The sequence below is a fragment of the Oncorhynchus mykiss genome, chromosome 19, assembly GCF_057628025.1.
Source record: "Oncorhynchus mykiss isolate SJ-2025 chromosome 19, ASM5762802v1, whole genome shotgun sequence".
NCBI lineage: Eukaryota > Metazoa > Chordata > Actinopteri > Salmoniformes > Salmonidae > Oncorhynchus > Oncorhynchus mykiss.
The window spans coordinates 69,335,035-69,356,749 of record NC_143040.1 but is presented as its reverse complement, the minus strand read 5'-3'; the positions used below and the strand labels follow the sequence as shown (position 1 = coordinate 69,356,749).

The 21,715-nt window shown below is 41.9% G+C and overlaps 2 protein-coding genes across 3 annotated transcripts in view; one reads left to right on the top strand and one right to left on the bottom strand.

The window, feature by feature from the left end:
- The window catches only part of ephx2 (epoxide hydrolase 2, cytoplasmic), a 39,845-nt gene extending 28,528 nt beyond the window's left edge, over nucleotides 1-11,317 (top strand). The window contains exons 16-19 of the mRNA XM_036955234.2: nucleotides 206-275; nucleotides 358-438; nucleotides 1,900-1,958; nucleotides 9,996-11,317. Coding sequence (XP_036811129.1) covers nucleotides 206-275; nucleotides 358-438; nucleotides 1,900-1,958; nucleotides 9,996-10,080 — 295 coding nt within the window. The 3' untranslated portion in view covers nucleotides 10,081-11,317. The remainder of the gene's footprint in view (nucleotides 1-205; nucleotides 276-357; nucleotides 439-1,899; nucleotides 1,959-9,995) is intronic.
- A 1,774-nt stretch (nucleotides 11,318-13,091) lies between these two features.
- Nucleotides 13,092-19,360, bottom strand: plaat1l (phospholipase A and acyltransferase 1-like). Of its 2 annotated transcripts, none has more exons than XM_036955266.2 (5): nucleotides 19,236-19,360; nucleotides 17,852-17,981; nucleotides 17,469-17,557; nucleotides 16,017-16,181; nucleotides 13,092-15,854 (listed from the first exon to the last, which is right to left on the bottom strand). In XM_036955266.2, exons 1-5 carry the CDS (start codon nucleotides 19,242-19,244, stop codon nucleotides 15,789-15,791), a joined length of 459 nt encoding a protein of 152 aa, XP_036811161.1. In that variant the 5' UTR covers nucleotides 19,245-19,360; the 3' UTR covers nucleotides 13,092-15,788. The 2 variants fall into 2 exon arrangements, with proteins under 2 accessions (XP_036811161.1, XP_036811160.1); XM_036955265.2 differs by having other exon boundaries at nucleotides 19,158-19,339.
- Between the last annotated feature and the right edge of the window lie 2,355 nt (nucleotides 19,361-21,715).

The following is a 21,715-nucleotide window of genomic DNA, read 5'->3' as shown; positions in this document are numbered from 1 at the left end:
GTAGAGGAAGAGGGAGAGGTGGAGGAGAGGTGGAGGTAGAGGAGGAGGTGGAAGAGGAGGAGGAGAGGTAGAGGAGGTGGAAGAGGAGGAGGAGAGGTGGAAGAGGAGAGTTGGAAGAGGAGGAGGAGAGGTGGAAGAGGAGGAGGAGGAGAGTTGGAAGAGGAGGAGGAGGAGAAATGAGTGACAGTGTTGTGTGTTTTTCCAGAGGGCCGCTGAACTGGTACCGTAATGTTGTGAGCAACTGGAAATGGCTTTGCTCCCGACCCAGAGCTAAGGTAGGGGTGCGTGTGTTACGTTGACACAGTTATACAGTATGTTGATAACTTACACTTTTCCTGTGTGTGTGTCTGTCTGTAGCTCTTGATGCCAGCTCTCATGGTGACCGCGGGTAAAGATCCTGTTCTGCTGCCTGTCTTCTCCAGGGGAATGGAAAACATGGTGATAACACACACACACACAGACTGACACACACACAGACTGACACACACAGAAACACACAGACAGACTGAGGAGATCATAGGTTAGGAGATTATAGGTTAGGAGATTATAGGTTAGGAGATTATAGGTTAGGAGATTATAGGTTAGGAGATTATAGGTTAGGAGATCATAGGTTAGGAGATTATAGGTTAGGAGATCATAGGTTAGGAGATCATAGGTTAGGAGATTATAGGTTAGGAGATCATAGGTTAGGATATTATAGGTTAGGAGATTATAGGTTAGGATATTATAGGTTAGGAGATCATAGGTTAGGAGATCATAGGTTAGGAGATCATAGGTTAGGAGATTATAGGTTAGGAGATTATAGGTTAGGAGATTATAGGTTAGGAGATTATAGGTTAGGAGATTATAGGTTAGGAGATCATAGGTTAGGAGATTATAGGTTAGGAGATTATAGGTTAGGAGATCATAGGTTAGGAGATTATAGGTTAGGAGATTATAGGTTAGGAGATTATAGGTTAGGAGATCATAGGTTAGGAGATCATAGGTTAGGAGATCATAGGTTAGGAGATCATAGGTTAGGAGATTATAGGTTAGGAGATTATAGGTTAGGAGATTATAGGTTAGGAGATCATAGGTTAGAAGATCATAGGTTAGGAGATCATAGGTTAGGAGATTATAGGTTAGGAGATTATAGTTTAGGAGATCATAGGTTAGGAGATCATAGGTTAGGAGATCATAGGTTAGGAGATCATAGGTTAGGAGATCATATGTTAGGAGATCATAGGTTAGGAGATTATAGGTTAGGAGATCATAGGTTAGGAGATTATAGGTTAGGAGATTATAGGTTAGGAGATTATAGGTTAGGAGATTATAGGTTAGGAGATCATAGGTTAGGAGATTATAGGTTAGGAGATTATAGGTTAGGAGATCATAGGTTAGGAGATCATAGGTTAGGAGATTATAGGTTAGGAGATTATAGGTTAGGAGATCATAGGTTAGGAGATCATAGGTTAGGAGATTATAGGTTAGGAGATCATAGGTTAGGATATCATAGGTTAGGATATCATATGTTAGGAGATTATATTTTAGGAGATCATAGGTTAGGAGATCATAGGTTAGGAGATTATATTTTAGGAGATCATAGGTTAGGAGATCATAGGTTAGGAGATCATAGGTTAGGAGATTATAGGTTAGGAGATCATAGGTTAGGAGATCATAGGTTAGGATATCATATGTTAGGAGAGCATCGCTGAATGGTTTTGCACCTGTTGTATCCTGTGAAGGCGAGAAATAAACTTTGATTTGACGCACGTATACTCACTCACGTACAGACAGACAGACAGACAGACAGACAGACACGCAGCACACACACATACACATAAACACACACACACATTGTAAGCAGACACGTTTGTGTGTGTGTTATATACGTCAATGTGTCAGGTCTGTGTGTTTCAGATCCCCAACCTCACCAGAGGACACATTGAGGAGTGTGGACACTGGACCCAGATGGAAAGGTGGGACACAATTTGTTTGCGTGTGTGTTTTGTCCTTGCCCCTGCGTGTGTGTTTTGTCCTTGCCCCTGTGTGTGTGTTTTGTCCTTGCCCCTGCGTCTGTGTTTTGTCCTTGCCCCTTTGTGTGTGTTTGTCCTTGCCCCTTGCGTGTGTGTTTGTCCTTGCCCCTTGCGTGTGTGTGAGAGTTCATAGTGTCAACCTTTTAACCATCTGTCTTTGTTGACCTCAGTAACCCCCCCTCCACACACACAAACACTAGTGCTGAACGATTAATAAACAACTAATTGATCGATGTCGGTTCAATTACTTGAGTTCTATTTTCAGAGCCTTCAGAAAGTATTCATACCCCTTGACTTATTCGGCATTTTGTTGTGTTACAGCCTGAATTCAAAATGGATACAATACTTTTTCTCACCCATCTACACACGATACACCATATATATGACAAAGTAATGTTTTTTAGAAATGTTTGCAAATGTATTTATTTATGGAATTCAGAAATATCTCATTTACATAAGTATTCACACCCCTGAGTCAATACTTTGTAGAAGCACCTTTGGTGGCGTTTACAGCTTTACAGTCTTGGGTATGTCTGCATCAGCTTTGAGTCGTCTTGGGTATGTCTATCAGCTTGGAGTTGTCTTGGGTATGTCTGTGTCAGCTTGGAGTTGTCTTGGGTATGTCTATCAGCTTTGAGTCGTCTTGGGTATGTCTGTGTCAGCTTGGAGTTGTCTTGGGTATGTCTATCAGCTTGGAGTTGTCTTGGGTATGTCTGTGTCAGCTTGGAGTTGTCTTGGGTATGTCTATCAGCTTGGAGTTGTCTTGGGTATGTCTGTGTCAGCTTGGAGTTGTCTTGGGTATGTCTATCAGCTTGGAGTTGTCTTGGGTATGTCTGTGTCAGCTTTACAGTCTTGGGTATGTCTGGATCAGCTTGGAGTCATCTTGGGTATGTCTGGATCAGCTTGGAGTCGTCTTGGGTATGTCTGCATCAGCTTGGAGTTGTCTTGGGTATGTCTGGATCAGCTTGGAGTTGTCTTGGGTATGTCTGGATCAGCTTGGAGTTGTCTTGGGTATGTCTGGATCAGCTTGGAGTCATCTTGGGTATGTCTGGATCAGCTTGGAGTTGTCTTGGGTATGTCTGGATCAGCTTGGAGTTGTCTTGGGTATGTCTGGATCAGCTTGGAGTTGTCTTGGGTATGTCTGGATCAGCTTGGAGTTGTCTTGGGTATGTCTGCATCAGCTTGGAGTTGTCTTGGGTATGTCTGGATCAGCTTGGAGTTGTCTTGGGTATGTCTGGATCAGCTTGGAGTTGTCTTGGGTATGTCTGGATCAGCTTGGAGTTGTCTTGGGTATGTCTGGATCAGCTTGGAGTTGTCTTGGGTATGTCTATCAGCTTTGAGTCGTCTTGGGTATGTCTGGATCAGCTTTGAGTCATCTTGGGTATGTCTGTCAGCTTGGAGTTGTCTTGGGTATGTCTGGATCAGCTTGGAGTTGTCTTGGGTATGTCTATCAGCTTTGAGTCGTCTTGGGTATGTCTGGATCAGCTTTGAGTCATCTTGGGTATGTCTATCAGCTTTGAGTCGTCTTGGGTATGTCTGGATCAGTTTTTAGTCGTCTTGGGTATGTCTGTATCAGCTTTGAGTCATCTTGGGTATGTCTATCAGCTTTGAGTCGTCTTGGGTATGTCTGCATCAGCTTTGAGTCGTCTTGGGTATGTCTGGATCAGTTTTTAGTCGTCTTGGGTATGTCTGTATCAGCTTTGAGTCATCTTGGGTATGTCTATCAGCTTTGAGTCGTCTTGGGTATGTCTGTATCAGCTTTGAGTCATCTTGGGTATGTCTATCAGCTTTGAGTCGTCTTGGGTATGTCTGGATCAGTTTTTAGTCGTCTTGGGTATGTCTGTATCAGCTTTGAGTCATCTTGGGTATGTCTATCAGCTTTGAGTCGTCTTGGGTATGTCTGTATCAGCTTTGAGTCATCTTGGGTATGTCTATCAGCTTTGAGTCGTCTTGGGTATGTCTGGATCAGTTTTTAGTCGTCTTGGGTATGTCTGTATCAGCTTTGAGTCATCTTGGGTATGTCTATCAGCTTTGAGTCGTCTTGGGTATGTCTGGATCAGTTTTGAGTCGTCTTAGGTATGTCTATCAGCTTTGAGTCGTCTTGGGTATGTCTGTATCAGTTTTGAGTCGTCTTGGGTATGTCTGTATCAGTTTTCAGTCGTCATCTTGGGTGTGTCTGTGTCAGCTTTGAGTCGTCTTGGGTATGTCTGGATCAGCTTTGAGTCGTCTTGGGTATGTCTGGATCAGCTTTGAGTCGTCTTGGGTATGTCTGGATCAGCTTTGAGTCGTCTTGGGTATTAACAGTCTGTATTAGCTTTGAACATCTGGATTTGGAGATTTTCTACCATTTTTCCTTGCAGAATTTTTCAAGCTCTGTTGAGTTAGATGGGGAGCGGCATTGACCAGCAATCTTCAAGTTTTTCCACAGATTTTCAATGGGATTCTATTCTTCACTCAAGGACTTTCCCAATCTTCTTCTGAAGCCTTCCAGCATTGCTTTGGCTGTATGCTTGGAGTCATTGTCCTGTTGAAATGTACATTTTCATCAAGGATTTGCCCGTATTTGTCTCCATTCATTGCTCCCTCTATCCTTGCCAGTCTCCCAGTCCCTGCCACTGAAAATAATCCCCATAGCATGATGCTGCCACCACCTTGCTTCACAGTAGTGATGGTGTTCGATGGGTGATGAGCTGTGCCTTGTTTTCTCCAGACATACAGTAGGTCTTTGCATTCAGGCCAAAGAGTAACATTTTTGTCTCATCAGACCACATTATCCTTCGCCTTATGCTCTCAGTCTTTCAGAGTCTTGCCTTTTTACAAACTCCAGGCGGAGTTCATGTGCCTTTTTACAAACTCCAGGCAGAGTTCATGTGCCTTTTTACAAACTCCAGGCGGAGTTCATGTGCCTTTTTCTCAGCCGTGGCTTCCGTCTGGCCACTCTCCCATAAACCCCAGATTGGTAAAGTGGTGTAGAGACTGTTGTCCTTCTGGCAGGTTCTCCCATCTCAGCCAAGGAACTCTGTAGTTCTGTCAGAGTGGTTGGTGGGTTCTTGGTCACCTCTCTGACCAAGGTTCATCTTGCCCGGTTGATCAGTTTGGTCAGACGGCCAGCTCTAGGGAGTCTGGGTAGTTACATATTTTTTCACTTTCTCAATGATGGAGACCACTGTGCTCTTGGAAACTTTCAACACTCTAGAAATTGTTTTCTACCCTTCCTTGGTCCTATCCATGTACAGTACCAGTCAAACGTTTGGACACACCTACTAATGCCAGAGTTTTTCCACATTGTTGAATAATAGTCAAGACATCAAAACTATGAAATAACACATGGACTTATGTTGTACCCCAAAAAAGTTATATTTGAGATTCTTCAAAGTAGCCATGTCTTAAAGTAATGATGGACTGTCATTTCTCTTTGCTTGCCATAATATGACCATAAAATAGGGCTATCTTCTGTATACCACTCCTACCTTGTCACAACACAACTGATTGGCTCAAATGCATTAAGAAAGAAAGAAATTCCACAAATTAACTTTTTAACAAGTGTGGTGGAGTTAATGTAATCAAAAGGAGAGACTTTAGATTTCTTCAAAACAATCAAACTGTATTATTTAATTACTGCAGTAATGGAGCTGGTCGGTCATCACCCCTGGAGGTGATCACTGAGAACTCAACCAGCTGGTCGGTCATCACCCCTAGAGGTGATCACTGAGAATTCAACCAGCTGGTCGGTAATCACCCCTGGAGGTGATCACTGAGAACTCAACCAGCTGGTCGGTAATCAACCCTGGAGGTGATCACTGAGAACTCAACCAGCTGGTCAGTAATCACCCCTAGAGGTGATCACTGAGAACTCAACCAGCTGGTCGGTCATCACCCCTGGAGGTGATCACTGAGAACTCAACCAGCTGGTCGGTCATCACCCCTGGAGGTGATCACTGAGAACTCAACCAGCTGGTCGGTAATCAACCCTGGAGGTGATCACTGAGAACTCAACCAGCTGGTCGGTCATCACCCCTGGAGGTGATCACTGAGAACTCAACCAGCTGGTCGGTCATCACCCCTGGAGGTGATCACTGAGAACTCAACCAGCTGGTCGGTAATCACCCCTGGAGGTGATCACTGAGAACTCAACCAGCTGGTCAGTCATCACCCCTAGAGGTGATCACTGAGAACTCAACCAGCTGGTCGGTCATCACCCCTGGAGGTGATCACTGAGAACTCAACCAGCTGGTCGGTCATCACCCCTAGAGGTGATCACTGAGAACTCAACCAGCTGGTCAGTAATCACCCCTGGAGGTGATCACTGAGAACTCAACCAGCTGGTCAGTAATCACCCCTGGAGGTGATCACTGAGAACTCAACCAGCTGGTCAGTCATCACCCCTAGAGGTGATCACTGAGAACTCAACCAGCTGGTCGGTCATCACCCCTGGAGGTGATCACTGAGAACTCAACCAGCTGGTCAGTAATCACCCCTGGAGGTGATCACTGAGAACTCAACCAGCTGGTCAGTAATCAACCCTGGAGGTGATCACTGAGAACTCAACCAGCTGGTCGGTAATCACCCCTGGAGGTGATCACTGAGAACTCAACCAGCTGGTTTGGGCCACAGCGTTTTATATCAAAATCCATCCTCCTTCAGTTTACATAACACACAAGGCTCCATACTGGAGCCATGTCTCCCTGGTACCGTATAGAACAGAAACATTAACTCATGCTCTGGAAAGCGGAGATGAAATGTGGAATCCCCAAAGACCTCGTAAATCTCCTGTCAGAGGCCCACTTTCAGTTCACACAGACACAATAGAGAGTTATAATATATAATATTCTGTTGCATAACACAACCATTTGATGCAATGATAGTATTATAACGCAGGCTTGTAATTTCCACCATACAAAGCACACCTGTTAATTGAAATGCAATCCAGGTGACTGCCTCATGAAGCTGGTTGAGAGAATGCCAAGAGTGTGCAAAGCTGTCAAGGCAGAGGGTGGCTACTTTTGGTTACTTCATGATTTCATGTGTTATTTTATTGTTTTGATGTCTTCACTATTATTCTACAATGTAGAAAATAGTACAAATAAAGAAAAACCCTTGAATGAGCAGGTGTGTCCAAACTTTTGACTAGTACTGTATGTAAATGTGATATTTCTGTATTTCATTATCAGTAAATCTGAAGGATTTTCTAAAAACATGTCATCACTTTGTGATTATGAGCTACTGTCTGATGGGTGATACATTTTTTTTACTCTCCATTGAATCCACTTTGAATTCAGATGGTAACTTTACAACTAAAGCTGTGGGGCTAAAGCTCTTTAAAGATTTGTTTGTTGTAGTGAAAGAAGTGTACAAAACAATGTGTTTGAGGTATGTAACAGACCAGGACCAGAGCTACAGTCGTCAGGCTGTAACTCAACGAATTGTGGAATAAGTCGAGGGGTGTTTTCTCACGGTACTGTATGCGTTGTCTACTTTGAAGAACTAGTCAAAATGATTTTGTCAGACGGCTAGCTACTAGCATAGCTCAATATGATTACTCGTAGACTCGCTGACATTAGATGGGTCGCTGGCTGCTACTGCCTGAGAAGATATGAGATGACTTTATTCAAGAATTTTAAAAATGATTAAGTAATCAAATAAAAACCAAAGTTATGTAATAATATATACAAATATATACCGGGGCCTATCATTGTGTTTACTTGATAACTACCTACACAAATAGCTAGCTAGAACACAGTGTTAATAAGATAAATTCATTAAAAAGATTAAAAGCAATACAAAATAAGTTATCCAGTAGGCATTAAAGTATGTAATGTGAATAAATTCTGTTTAATAAGTGATAAGCAGTAATGGTCATTCACTAACATCATGTGTTGTTATAGTAACCCAGTGTCAGGATGAAGGCAGGTGATGACTGAGGGAAGCTCTAAAATTAAAAAAAACAATATCTCAAATACTGTAAAATCATTAAATTATTTCATAATGCATTAATTCATGTTTTTAATTTTAAATCTGTGATTATTTTTTTATAACCGAAACTGAACCGACCTCAAAAAGCACTAATCGCTCAGCACTAAATAGAAAACACACACACAGTCTTGTGCAACTAACCTTGTGGAGACACACAATTCAGTCCCATTCAAAATCCTGTTTTCCCTAAACATGAACCCTAACCCGTACCCTTACTCTAAGCCTAGACCTAACCTGAAAACCTGGCCTCATTGTTTTAGTTCCAAAATATATTTAACCTTTATTTAACTAGGCAAGTCAGCTAAGAACGAATTCTTATTTACAGTATTGGCCGACACTGGCCAAACCCAATGGGACTCCCAATCACGGCCGGTTGTGATACAGCTTGGAATCAAACCGGGGTGTCTGTAGTGACGCCTCGAGCACTGAGATGCAGTGCCGTGAATCGCTGCTCCACTCGGAAGCCTTAACCCTAAACCTAATTCTAAACCTGACACTAATTCTAACCTTAACCCTAAACCTGACACTAATTCTAACCTTAACCCTAAACCTGACACTAATTCTAACCTTAACCCTAAACCTGACACTAATTCTAACCTTAACCCTAAACCTAATTCTAAACCTAATCCTAAACCTGACACTAATTCTAACCTTAAACTTAATTCTAAACCTAATTCTAAACCTGACACTAATTCTAACCTTAACCCTAAACCTAATTCTAACTTTAACCCTAAACCTAATTCTAACCCTGACACTAATTTTAAACTTAACCCTAAACCGCCTAGAAATAGCATTTGACTTTGCGGTTAAGAGCGTTGGGCCAGTAACCTAAAGTTTGCTGGTTTGAATCTCAGAGCCGTCAACGTGGAAGGCAGTAAACACCCCAAAAACAACCATGTGTCGGTTAAGGCAGCCCCCTGCCCCTCCCTGATTGAGGAGTTGGGTTAAATGCAGAAGACACATTTCAGTTGAAGGCATTCAGTTGTACAACTGACTAGATATCCCCCTTTACAACTGACTAGGAATCCCCCTTTACAACTGACTAGGTATCCCCCTTTACAACTAACTAGGTATCCCCCTTTACAACTGACTAGGTATCCCCTTTCCCTTCCTGAAAGGTCGCTGGTTTGAATCCCCGATTAGATGAAAATTATGTTGATGTGCCCTTGAGCAAGGCAGTTAACCTTAATTGCTTGTGTAAGTCATGTCAAGGTTCATTTTTTTTATCAGATTTTAATGACTGTTGCTGTGTCAGCCTACACAATTGTTTTATTTTTTTAAGTAACTAGTCAGTTAAGAACAAATTCTTATTTTCAATGACAGCCTAGAAACAGTGGGTTAACTGCCTGTTCAGGGGCAGAACGACAGATTTGTACCTTGTCAGCTCGGGGATTCGAACTTGCAACCTTTCGGTTACTAGTCCAATGCTCTAACCACTAGGCTACCCTGCCTTATTCTGCTTCCATCTATATCCACATTTCTAGTATAGGATTTACATACATAGAAATAGAATGAATAGAATGGGGGTCCCCCACTGAAGTCAATGATTCGTCCATTTCATTTATTCTATTTCTTTGCATTTGATCCTACCTGGAATTCAGATAGATAACTTTTTTTTTTTAAACTGGCCACAGAATGTCAAGTATACTCACATCTGACTCCTGATTTAAAGCTCTGCTGAGGATGACGGGGTCAGATCGGGGGTTAAAAAGTTAAGGGGTCACAACTGCTGCTCTGCATGTCAACGCTGTGTCTAAATCAGTTGGTCCTTTTTGTGGTATAAACTGTTGTGTATTAGCAAAAATATTTGTGTATATTGGCAGATAGATTAGGCATACCTTGGGTGTTTATATTGTGTGTGTGTGTGTGTGTGTGTGTGTGTGTGTGTGTGTGTGTGTGTGTGTGTGTGTGTGTGTGTGTGTGTGTGTGTGTGTGTGTGTGTGTGTGTGTGTGTGTGTGTGTGTGTGTGTGTGTGTGTGTGTGTGTGTGTGTTTGTGTGTTTTTCAGGCCATCTGAGCTGAACAACATTCTGATCTCATGGCTGAAGGACACTCACAGCAACATGGGGGTTGCCGTGACACCCAAGCTGTGATCAGTTACCATGACTGGCCACTCCTCGGAGCCTGGTTCCTCTCTAGGTTTCTTCCTTGGTTCCTGCAGGTTGACGTTTATTGGGATGAGTCTAGTCCTGGAGGCAGAACTGAGCCATTTGCACGAGATGGGCCAGCTGCAAAGTCAAAATTGGCTATATAAAAATATATATATATACTGAACAAAAATATAAACGTGACATCTAACAATTTCAAAGATTTTACTGAGTTATAGTTCAAATAAGGAAATCAGTCCATTTAAATACATTTGTTAAGCCCTAATGTATGGATTTCACATGACTGGGCAGGGTCGTAAGGCCCACCCACTTGGCAGCCAGGCCCACCCACTGGGGAGCCAGGCCCAGCCACTGGGGAGCCAGGCCCAGCCAATCAGAATGAGTTTTTCCCCCACAAAAGGGCTTTATTACTGACAGAAATACTCCTCAGTTTCATCAGCTGTCCGGGGGTGGCTTGTCTCAGACGAGATGAAGAAGCCGGATGTGGAGGTCTTGGGCTGGCGTGGTTACACATGGTCTGCGGTTGTGACTGCCAAATTCTCTACAACGATGTTGGAGGCGGCTTTGGTAGAGAAATTAACATTCAATTATCTGGCAACAGCTCTGGTGGATATTCCTATAGTTTGCATGTTAATTGCACATTCACTCAAAATTTGAGACATCTGTGGCATAGTTTTGTGACAAAACTGCACATTTTAGAGTCGCTTTTTATTGTCCCCAGCACAAGGTGCACCTGTGTAATGATCATACTTTTTAATCAGCTTTTTGATAAGCCACACCTGTCAGGTGGATGGATTATCTTGGCAACGGAGAAATGCTGACTAACAGGGATGTAAACAAATTTGTGGACAAAATTTAAGAGAAATGTGTTTTGCGTAGGGAACATTTCTGAGATCTTTTATTTAAGCTCATGAAACATGGGACCAACACTTCATATTTTTGTTCAGTATATCGTTGAACGTTGGGCATAAGGTTAACAGTGTGCTTAAGGTTAGGTTCTATAACATTGTGACTGTGCCAGCAAGTGACCACCCTGCAGAGCTGCCTCCGGAACACGAGTCATCCCAATAAATGCTAACTTTCCTTCTTGAGAGGTTTTTCAACTATGCTTCTGCCTCAACATTGCTTGCTCTCTGTTAGCCTGGACATCTGCAAAGCACTTGGTGACAACTGCTGATGTAAAAAGGGCTTTATAAAATAAATTTGATTGATTGACAATTTATTCCCCTTTTAAGTGTACTACTTTTGAAAATGCACTTTCTAGTGCACTAGGGAATAGGCTGAGCATTCATAATGATTGATTATTGATACAGACAACGAACGCTTGACTCTTCTGAAGAGATACACCCACAGTGGGCAAAAAAAAACACAACACTTCTAGCACGAGGTCTCAAAACTTCCCCTTTAAATGAGACATTTCGTGAGAAAGTGACGATTTAATATATGCAGATAAAAACAGTGTGGTAATGTTGTGTATATCTGTGCAGTTGTGAGCAGCAATGTTCCATTCTCGTTTTGCAAAAACTGTATCCTCCGAGAACACAGAACTAAAGTCTTGCGTAATTGGTCAGCTGCTCGGTTAAGTTCTGGGTCCACACATGTTAGGAGAAGATATGAAGAGATGCTAGAACCGGATCTAGGAGCTCCACCCTCTCTCTTTTGAAGTTAAGGACAAATGCCCCTCCCCCCCTTTTACAAAATTCAAAAGATACTAAAACCCTTCGAAATCGTGATTTGTCTAAATAACCAGTGATGGAAAAAACTCAAACACTAGATCTATTTCTGGTCGTTAGCTATCGGGGGCCCTAAGTATAAAAACAGATCAATGGTAGCATTTATGTTGACAGAGTCTGTCCACCAGTGATGATGCAACAATCGATGTATCCCTTTCTATTTGATATGTTGTGGTTAGGCTACTTTGTGGACTGCCTGTCTTGAGTTTATTTTATCCACACGGGCAGGGATATAATTAACCAATAAGGACCGGGGAGGTGTGGGTATATGGCCAATATACCACGGCTAAGGGTTGTTCTTAGGCACGATGCAACACGGAGTGCCTGGATACAGCCCTTTAGCCGTGGTATATTGGCCATATACCACACACCCCCGAGGTGCCTTATTGCTATTATAAACTGGTTACCAACATAATTAGAGCAGTAAAGGTCACTCTCTGTCTTCAAGACTGAGCAGCTGTGGGTGTGACAGGTCACTCTCTGTCAGGTCACTCTCTCACTCTCTGTCAGGTTACTCTCTGTCAGGTCACTCTCTCACTCTCTGTCAGGTCTCTGTCAGGTCACTCTCTGTCTTCAAGACTGAGCAGCTGTGGGTGTGACAGGTCACTCTCTGTCAGGTCACTCTCTCACTCTCTGTCAGGTTACTCTCTTGTTAGGTCACTCTCTTGTTAGGTCACCTGACACAAACCAGTAGGCGATGGTGTTAGGACTTGACTGTGGATCAATACCACCAATGTTTCTAGACCCACTGGGACCACTGATGCACAGCGAGGAGGGGCCGCGTGATCCAACAACTTTTTATATTTATGCTTCAGAAAATGTTATTGCAGATGAATTTTCCAGCTTTCCTCCACGATGCTATACACACATTCATAACACATTCATAACACATTCATAACACACATTCATAACAACACACTTATTAACATAAGGAAAGAAGGGCGTTGAAGATGCAATGATATTTGTAAATAAATGCCTTCCTTTATTGTGCCATGTCTTTTCATTCCCCAGAACACAAACACAACAGATTCATACTTTCTCCATTGTTTCATTCGACCACATCACAATAACAACAATTGCATTCCATCTCATATTATTTCACACTCATCCCTTAAAACTGAAGACGTAAAACCCATACTCAACCCCTGCCTCTTTCTCTCCTTCTCGCGCCTCTCTTTCTCCTCTCTCTCTCTTTCTCTCTCTCCCTCTCTCTTTCTCCCTCTCTTTCTCTGACACACAGACACAGAGGAAACAGGGAAATTATTTTACTTTATTTAAATCAAATTTTATTAGTCACATGCGCCGAATACAACAGGTGTAGATCTTACCGTGAAATGCTTACTTACAAGCCCTCAACCAACAATGCCGTTTTATATAATCTCGATAATGTTCAACCTGAAAGTAAAAACTAAAATGGAAGATAACATGACCCGATATCAGCAGACTGGGCTGGAGTTATACACTACACTGGAGTTATACACTACACTGGAGTTATTATACAATACACTGGAGTTATTATAAACTACACTGGAGTTATTATGTACTACACTGGAGTTATACACTACACTGGAGTTATTATAAACTACACTGGAGTTATTATATACTACACTGGAGTTATACACTACACTGGAGTTATTATATACTACACTGGAGTTATTATATACTACACTGGAGTTATACACTACACTGGAGTTATACACTACACTGGAGTTATACACTACACTGGAGTTATACACTACACTGAAGTTATATACTACGCTGGAGTTATACACTACACTGGAGTTATTATATACTACACTGGAGTTATTATACACTACACTGGAGTTATACACTACACTGGAGTTATACACTACACTGGAGTTATACACTACACTGGAGTTATTATACACCACACTGGAGTTATTATACACTACACTGGAGTTATTATACACTACACTGGAGTTATACACTACACTGAAGTTATATACTACACTGGAGTTATTATATACTACACTGGAGTTATTATACACTACACTGAAGTTATATACTACACTGGAGTTATTATACACTACACTGGAGTTATACACTACACTGGAGTTATACACTACACTGGAGTTATTATACACCACACTGGAGTTATACACTACACTGAAGTTATATACTACACTGGGGTTATATACTACACTGGAGTTATACAATACACTGGAGTTATACACTACACTGGAGTTATACACTACACTGGAGTTATTATACACTACACTGGAGTTATTATATACTACACTGGAGTTATACACTACACTGGAGTTATTATACACTACACTGGAGTTATTATACACTACACTGGAGTTATTATACACTACACTGGAGTTATACACTACACTGAAGTTATATACTACACTGGGGTTATATACTACACTGGAGTTATACACTACACTGGAGTTATACACTACACTGGATTTATACACTACACTGGAGTTATACACCACACTGGAGTTATTATATACTACACTGGAGTTATTATACACTACACTGGAGTTATTATACACCACACTGGAGTTATTATACACCACACTGGAGTTATTATATACTACACTGGAGTTATTATACACTACACTGGAGTTATTATACACCACACTGGAGTTATTATACACTACACTGGAGTTATACACTACACTGGAGTTATACACTACACTGGAGTTATTATACAATACACTGGAGTTATACACTACACTGGAGTTATACACTACACTGGAGTTATATAGTATACTGGCGTTATTATACACTACACTGGAGTTATTATACACTACACTAGAGTTATTATACACTACACTGGAGTTATACACTACACTGGAGTTATATAGTATACTGGAGTTATTATACACCACACTGGAGTTATACACTACACTGGAGTTATTATACACTACACTGGAGTTATTATACACTACACTGGAGTTATTATACACTACACTAGAGTTATTATACACTACACTGGAGTTATACACTACACTGGAGTTATATAGTATACTGGAGTTATTATACACCACACTGGAGTTATACACCACACTGGAGTTATACACTACACTGGAGTTATTATACACTACACTGGAGTTATACACTTTACTGGAGTTACATACTACACTGGAGTTATACACTACACTGGAGTTATACACTACACTGGAGTTATACACTACACTGGAGTTATTATATACTACACTGGAGTTATACACTACACTGGAGTTATTGTACACTACACTGGAGTTGTACACTACACTGGAGTTGTACACTACACTGAAGTTATACACTACACTGGAGTTATTATATACTACACTGGAGTTATACACTACACTGGAGTTATTGTACACTACACTGGAGTTGTACACTACACTGGAGGTATTATACACTACACTGGGGTTGTACACTACACTGGAGTTATACACTACACTGGAGTTATTATACACTACACTGGAGTTATACACTACACTGGAGTTATTATACACTGGAGGTATTATACACTACATTGGGGTTGTACACTACACTGGAGTTATACACTACACTGGAGTTATACACTGGAGGTATTATACACTACACTGGAGTTATACACTACACTGGAGTTATTATACACTGGAGGTATTATACACTACACTGGGGTTGTACACTACACTGGGGTTAAATACTATTTTAACTATACATTCCAATCTGCTATGATTCTCCTTGTTCCTCATTAGCAGGAATCCGTAGGCTGATCCACACCATCCTCACCGCAGTGGAGCGAAACAGAACGTAAGTTGGCCAGACTTCAAGATGGTAGTTGTTTTGGTTTCCTCTGCTGGTGAGGAGTAGAACGACAGGTGATTCTCCCTCGAGGATTTAAAATGAATGTACTGGTGTAAGAAAGGTGATGGCCCAGCATGAGGTCCAGGGAGAGGGGGGGAGAAGGGGGGGGGGGGGGGCGTCAGACTGTAGGCAGAGTTGTAGTCATTGTTACAACTTCCTCTTCTTAAACAGCTCCTTCCAGGTGGGCAGGATCTGGATGTAGACCTTCTCAATCTGTAACCAATCACAACACACATTTTCAATCTACAACCAATCACTACAGACCTTTTCAATCTGTAACCAATCACAACAGACCATTTCAATCTACAACCAATCACTACAGACATTGTTGCACATCGTACCACCATCAAAGACTCTCACCACCCCTACCCTTACCTGTGTAGACTTCTTGAGTCCATATCTGAAGAGCGTGGCCTGGTGTTCAGAGTTGTGGAACAAGATGTCGAAGGTGATATCCTTACCCATCATATCGTCTATAGCAGGCTTCACCACAGAGTAGAAGTCCCTGGGAGGATGGATCTCATCCAGCATGTTCCTCACCTACAGTACACATGGTAAGAGGAGCTATAACCTCACATACACATGGTAAGAGGAGCAATGACCTCACATACACATGGTTAGAGGAGCTATGACCTCACATACACATGGTAAGAGGAGCTATGACCTCACATACACATGGTAAGAGGAGCTATGACCTCACATACACATGGTTAGAGGAGCTATGACCTCACATACACATGGTAAGCGGAGCTATGACCTCACATACACATGGTAAGAGGAGCTATGACCTCACATACACATGGTTAGAGGAGCTATGACCTCACATACACATTGGTTAGAGGAGCTATGATCTCACATACACATGGTTAGAGGAGCTATGATCTCACATACACATGGTAAGAGGAGCTATGACCTCACATACACATGGTTAGAGGAGCTATGACCTCACATACACATGGTTAGAGGAGCTATGACCTCACATACACATTGGTTAGAGGAGCTATGATCTCACATACACATGGTTAGAGGAGCTATGATCTCACATACACATGGTTAGAGGAGCTATGACCTCACATACACATGGTTAGAGGAGCTATGATCTCACATACACATGGTTAGAGGAGCTATGATCTCACATACACATGGTTAGAGGAGCTATGATCTCACATACACATGGTTAGAGGAGCTATGATCTCACATACACATGGTTAGAGGAGCTATGACCTCACATACACATGGTTAGAGGAGCTATGATCTCACATACACATGGTTAGAGGAGCTATGATCTCACATACACATGGTTAGAGGAGCTATGACCTCACATACACATGGTTAGAGGAGCTATGACCTCACATACACATTGGTAAGAGGAGCTATGACCTCACATACACATTGGTTAGAGGAGCTATGATCTCACATACACATGGTTAGAGGAGCTATGATCTCACATACACATGGTTAGAGGAGCTATGACCTCACATACACATGGTTAGAGGAGCTATGACCTCACATACACATGGTTAGAGGAGCTATGACCTCACATACACATGGTAAGCGGAGCTATGACCTCACATACACATGGTTAGAGGAGCTATGACCTCACATACACAAACAATCTAGAATAATCAACAACAAAAAAAACTAGGCAAGTCAGTTAAGAACAAATTCTTATTTACAATGGCGGCCTAGGAACAGTGGGTTAACTGCCTGTTCAGGGGCAGAACGACAGACTGACCTTGTCAGCTCAGGGATTTGAACTTACAACCATTCGGTTACTAGCCCAACACTCTAGCCCACTAGGCTACCCTGCCGCCCTGAGTGTGTTACCTTGTATCTCTGTCCCACCACCTCCACTGGGTCCAGTTTGACCTCTGACTTCAGGGCTCGACCAAAAAGCAGGAGCTTCGTCTCCGAGTCTGAACACACACACAGTCAGTCAGTACAGCATAGTGTGTGTGTGTGTGTGTGTGGACGTGTTTAACTATACTTGTGGGGACCAGAAGTCCCCACTAGAATAGTAAAGTAACAACAATGTGACCAACTGGGGACATTTTGTTAATCCCCCACAAGGTCAAATGCTATTTCTAGGGGGGGGGTTAGAGTTAGGGGTTAGGGGAAAATAGGAATTTTGATTGGACTGAATTGTGTGTCCACACAAGGTGAGCTGTACAAGACTGTGTGTGTGTGTATATATATATATATAGACAGACCTCTGCAGGTGAGATGTGCTACGTAGGGCACTCCATCTCTCTCTCCGTAGTAAATTCCGAAATGGGAGAAGTATTTATTCCGAGGAAACTCCAAGATGTCTCCTGGGAACGGCTTTGGATGAGAACTCCCCTACAAGGCAGAGAGAGAGAGACTGAGACACTGTCTCACTCACTGTCTCACTCACAGTCTCACTCACTCACTTTGGATGAGAACTCCCCTACAAGGCAGAGAGAGACACTGAGACACAGTCTCACCCACTCACTCACTCACTTTGGATGAGAACTCCCCTACAAGGCAGAGAGAGAGACTGAGACACAGTCTCACTCACTGTCTCACTCACTGTCTCACTCACTCACTCACACACACACACACACACAACCCCAAACTCATAACCAACCCCCCCCCCACTACAGTTGTTGTGTTGTTAGTAAATGTTAGCTGCTAGTGCTACAGATCGGTATTTCAGACTGAGACACTGTTTCACTCACTGTCTCACTCACTCACTCACTCACACACACACACACAACCCCAAACTCATAACCAACCCCCCCCCCCCCCCCCACTACAGTTGTTGTGTTGTTAGTAAATGTTAGCTGCTAGTGCTACAGATCGGTACTTCCTCTAAACTGAAGTCATTACAGAATCAGAGTCTAACATTCATGATAAAAACTATAGAATGTCAGATCACAGAACAAACCTATCACAATAACAGTATAACATCTAATCATATGATACGATGAAGAGTCCTACCAGGTACAGTAATGATATGAAGTATCCTACCAGGTATAGTAATGATCTGAAGTATCCTACCAGGTATAGTAACGATATGAAGTATCCTACCAGGTATAGTAATGATATGAAGTATCCTACCAGGTATAGTAATGATCTGAAGTATCCTACCAGGTATAGAAATGATATGATGAAGTATCCTACCAGGTATAGTAATGATATGAAGTATCCTACCAGGTATAGAAATTATATGATGAAGTATCCTACCAGGTATAGTAATGATATGAAGTATCCTACCAGGTATAGTAATGATCTGAAGTATCCTACCAGGTATAGAAATGATATGATGAAGTATCCTACCAGGTATAGTAATGATATGAAGTATCCTACCAGGTATAGTAATGATCTGAAGTATCCTACCAGGTATAGAAATGATATGATGAAGTATCCTACCAGGTATAGTAATGATATGAAGTATCCTACCAGGTATAGTAATGATCTGAAGTATCCTACCAGGTATAGAAATGATATGATGAAGTATCCTACCAGGTATAGTAATGATATGAAGTATCCTACCAGGTATAGTAATGATCTGAAGTATCCTACCAGGTACAGGAATGATCTGACTATAATAACAGAAAAGTAGCATCGTACCAGGCCCATGGTGTTAGCTGTGTTGGTTCTTCTGTGTGCGTTGAAAATCAGGTCACACACAGACAAAAGAGCATGTGGAGATGATCTGAGAGATTATCTCAGTCATGTTTTGCATAGGGGACCCTGACAATATGACCCCCCCCCCCCCCCCCCCGCATTAAATCTATTCTTCTTCATCAGGAAACACCTGTTGACACACACCCTAAACTAGACAGAAATAACACATATGGAATCATGTAGTAACCAAAAAATGTGTTCAATAAATCTAAATATATTTTATATTTGAGATTCTTCAAAGTAGCCACCATTTGCCTTGATGACAGCTTTGCACACTCTTGGCATTCTCTCAACCAGCTTCATGAGGTTGTCACCAGGAATGCATTTCAATTAACCGGTGTGCCTTGTTAAAAGTTAATTTGTGGAATTTCTTTCCTTCTTAATGCGTTTGAGACAATTAGTAGCATACAGAAGATAGCCCTATTTGGTAAAAGTCCAAGTCCATATTATGGCAAGAACAGCTCAAATAAGCAAAGAGAAACGACAGTCCATCATTACTTTAAGAGACGAAGGTCAGACAATATGGAACATTTCAAGAAAGTTCCTTCAAGTGGAGTCGCAAAAACCATCAAGTGCTGAAACTGAGGAAGCTGAGAAAGCTGGGAAGCTGAGTGTGCGAAGCTGTCATCAAGGCAAAGGTTGGCTAATTAAATATATTCAGATTTTGATTTCCACTTTTTTTTTGTTTACTGCATGATTCCATATGTGTTATTTCATAGTTTTGATGTTTTCACTATTATTCTACAATGTAGAAAATAGTAAAAAATAAATAAAAACCCTTGAATGTCCAAACTTTTGACTGGTACTGTATATATATATATATATATATATATCACCATCGTCTAAATAGATATATACAGTCAGGTCCATAAATATTTGGACATTGACCAAGTTATTATTATTTTGGCTGTCTACAACAGCATATTGGAGTTGACATGTGAGTTTAAAGTGCATTTTTAGCTTTAATTTGAGGGGATTTACATCCAAATCGGGTGAACGGTGTAGAAATTACAGCACTTTTTATATGTGGCCCTCCCCCCTTTCTAAGGGATCAAAAGTAATTGGACAATTGGTTGCTCAGGTGTTTCATGACCAGGTGTGTGTTATTACCTCATTAGTTCATTTGGTAAGCAGATAAAAGGTTGATTTCAAGTGTGGCATTTTTGCATTTGGAATCTGTTACTGTTAACCCTCAATATGAAGTCCAGAGAGCTGTCACTGCCAGTGAAACAAACCCTCAATATGAAGTCCAGAGAGCTGTCACTGCCAGTGAAACAAACCCTCAATATGAAGTCCAGAGAGCTGTCACTGCCAGTGAAGCAAACCCTCAATATGAAGTCCAAAGAGCTGTCACTGCCAGTGAAACAAACCCTCAATATGAAGTCCAGAGAGCTGTCACTGCCAGTGAAACAAACCCTCAATATGAAGTCCAGAGAGCTGTCACTGCCAGTGAAGCAAACCCTCAATATGAAGTCCAAAGAGCTGTCACTGCCAGTGAAACAAACCCTCAATATGAAGTCCAGAGAGCTGTCACTGCCAGTGAAACAAGCCGTTAGGCTGACAAATCAAAACAAACCCATCAGAGTGATAGCAAAAACATGAGGTGTGGCCACTGGTGAGCTCAGGAACAACAAAAGGCCCGGAAGACCACGGAAAACAACTGTGGTGGATGACAGAATGGTTTCCATGGTGAAGAAAAAACATTTTTTACAACAGTCGGCCAGATCAACAACACCCTCCAGGAGGAAGGTCTATCTGCGTCAAAGTCAACAATCAAGAGAAGACTTCACCAGAGTAAATACACAAGATGTAAACCATTTCTCAAAAACAGGAAGACCAGATTAGAGTTTGCTCCAAATTTTTTTATTTTATTTTTTAAACGTGCGGTTCTGGAACAACATCCCATAAAAAGATGAGACAAAGATAAACTTGGACCAGAATGATGGGAAGAGAAGAGTTATGGAGAAGGGAAGGAATTGCTCATCATCTGAATCATACCACCTCATCTGTGAAGCATGGTGGAGGTAGTGTTATGGAGAAGGGAAGGAACTGCTCATGATCCGAAGCATACCACCTCATCTGTGAAGCATGGTGGAGGTAGTGTTATGGAGAAGGGAAGGAACTGCTCATGATCCGAAGCATACCACCTCATCTGTGAAGCATGGTGGAGGTAGTGTTATGGGGAAGGGAAGGAACTGCTCATCATCTGAAGCATACCACCTCATCTGTGAAGCATGGTGGAGGTAGTGTTATGGAGAAGGGAAGGAACTGCTCATGATCCGAAGCATACCACCTCATCTGTGAAGCATGGTGGAGGTAGTGTTATGGAGAAGGGAAGGAATTGCTCATCATCTGAATCATACCACCTCATCTGTGAAGCATGGTGGAGGTAGTGTTATGGAGAAGGGAAGGAACTGCTCATG

What these genes read in the sequence shown, in the direction of transcription:
- plaat1l (XM_036955265.2), bottom strand. Translation starts at nt 19,244, where the DNA reads ATGGGCCTGGTACGATGCTACTTTTCTGTTATTATAGTCAGATCATTC. An exon ending in TCAGATCATTACTATACCTG is followed by an intron (nt 17,982 to 19,157) that starts GTAGGATACTTC and finishes TCTGCCTTGTAG; the next exon opens with GGGAGTTCTCATCCAAAGCC. An exon ending in GACTCAAGAAGTCTACACAG is followed by an intron (nt 15,855 to 16,016) that starts GTAAGGGTAGGG and finishes GATTGGTTACAG; the next exon opens with ATTGAGAAGGTCTACATCCA.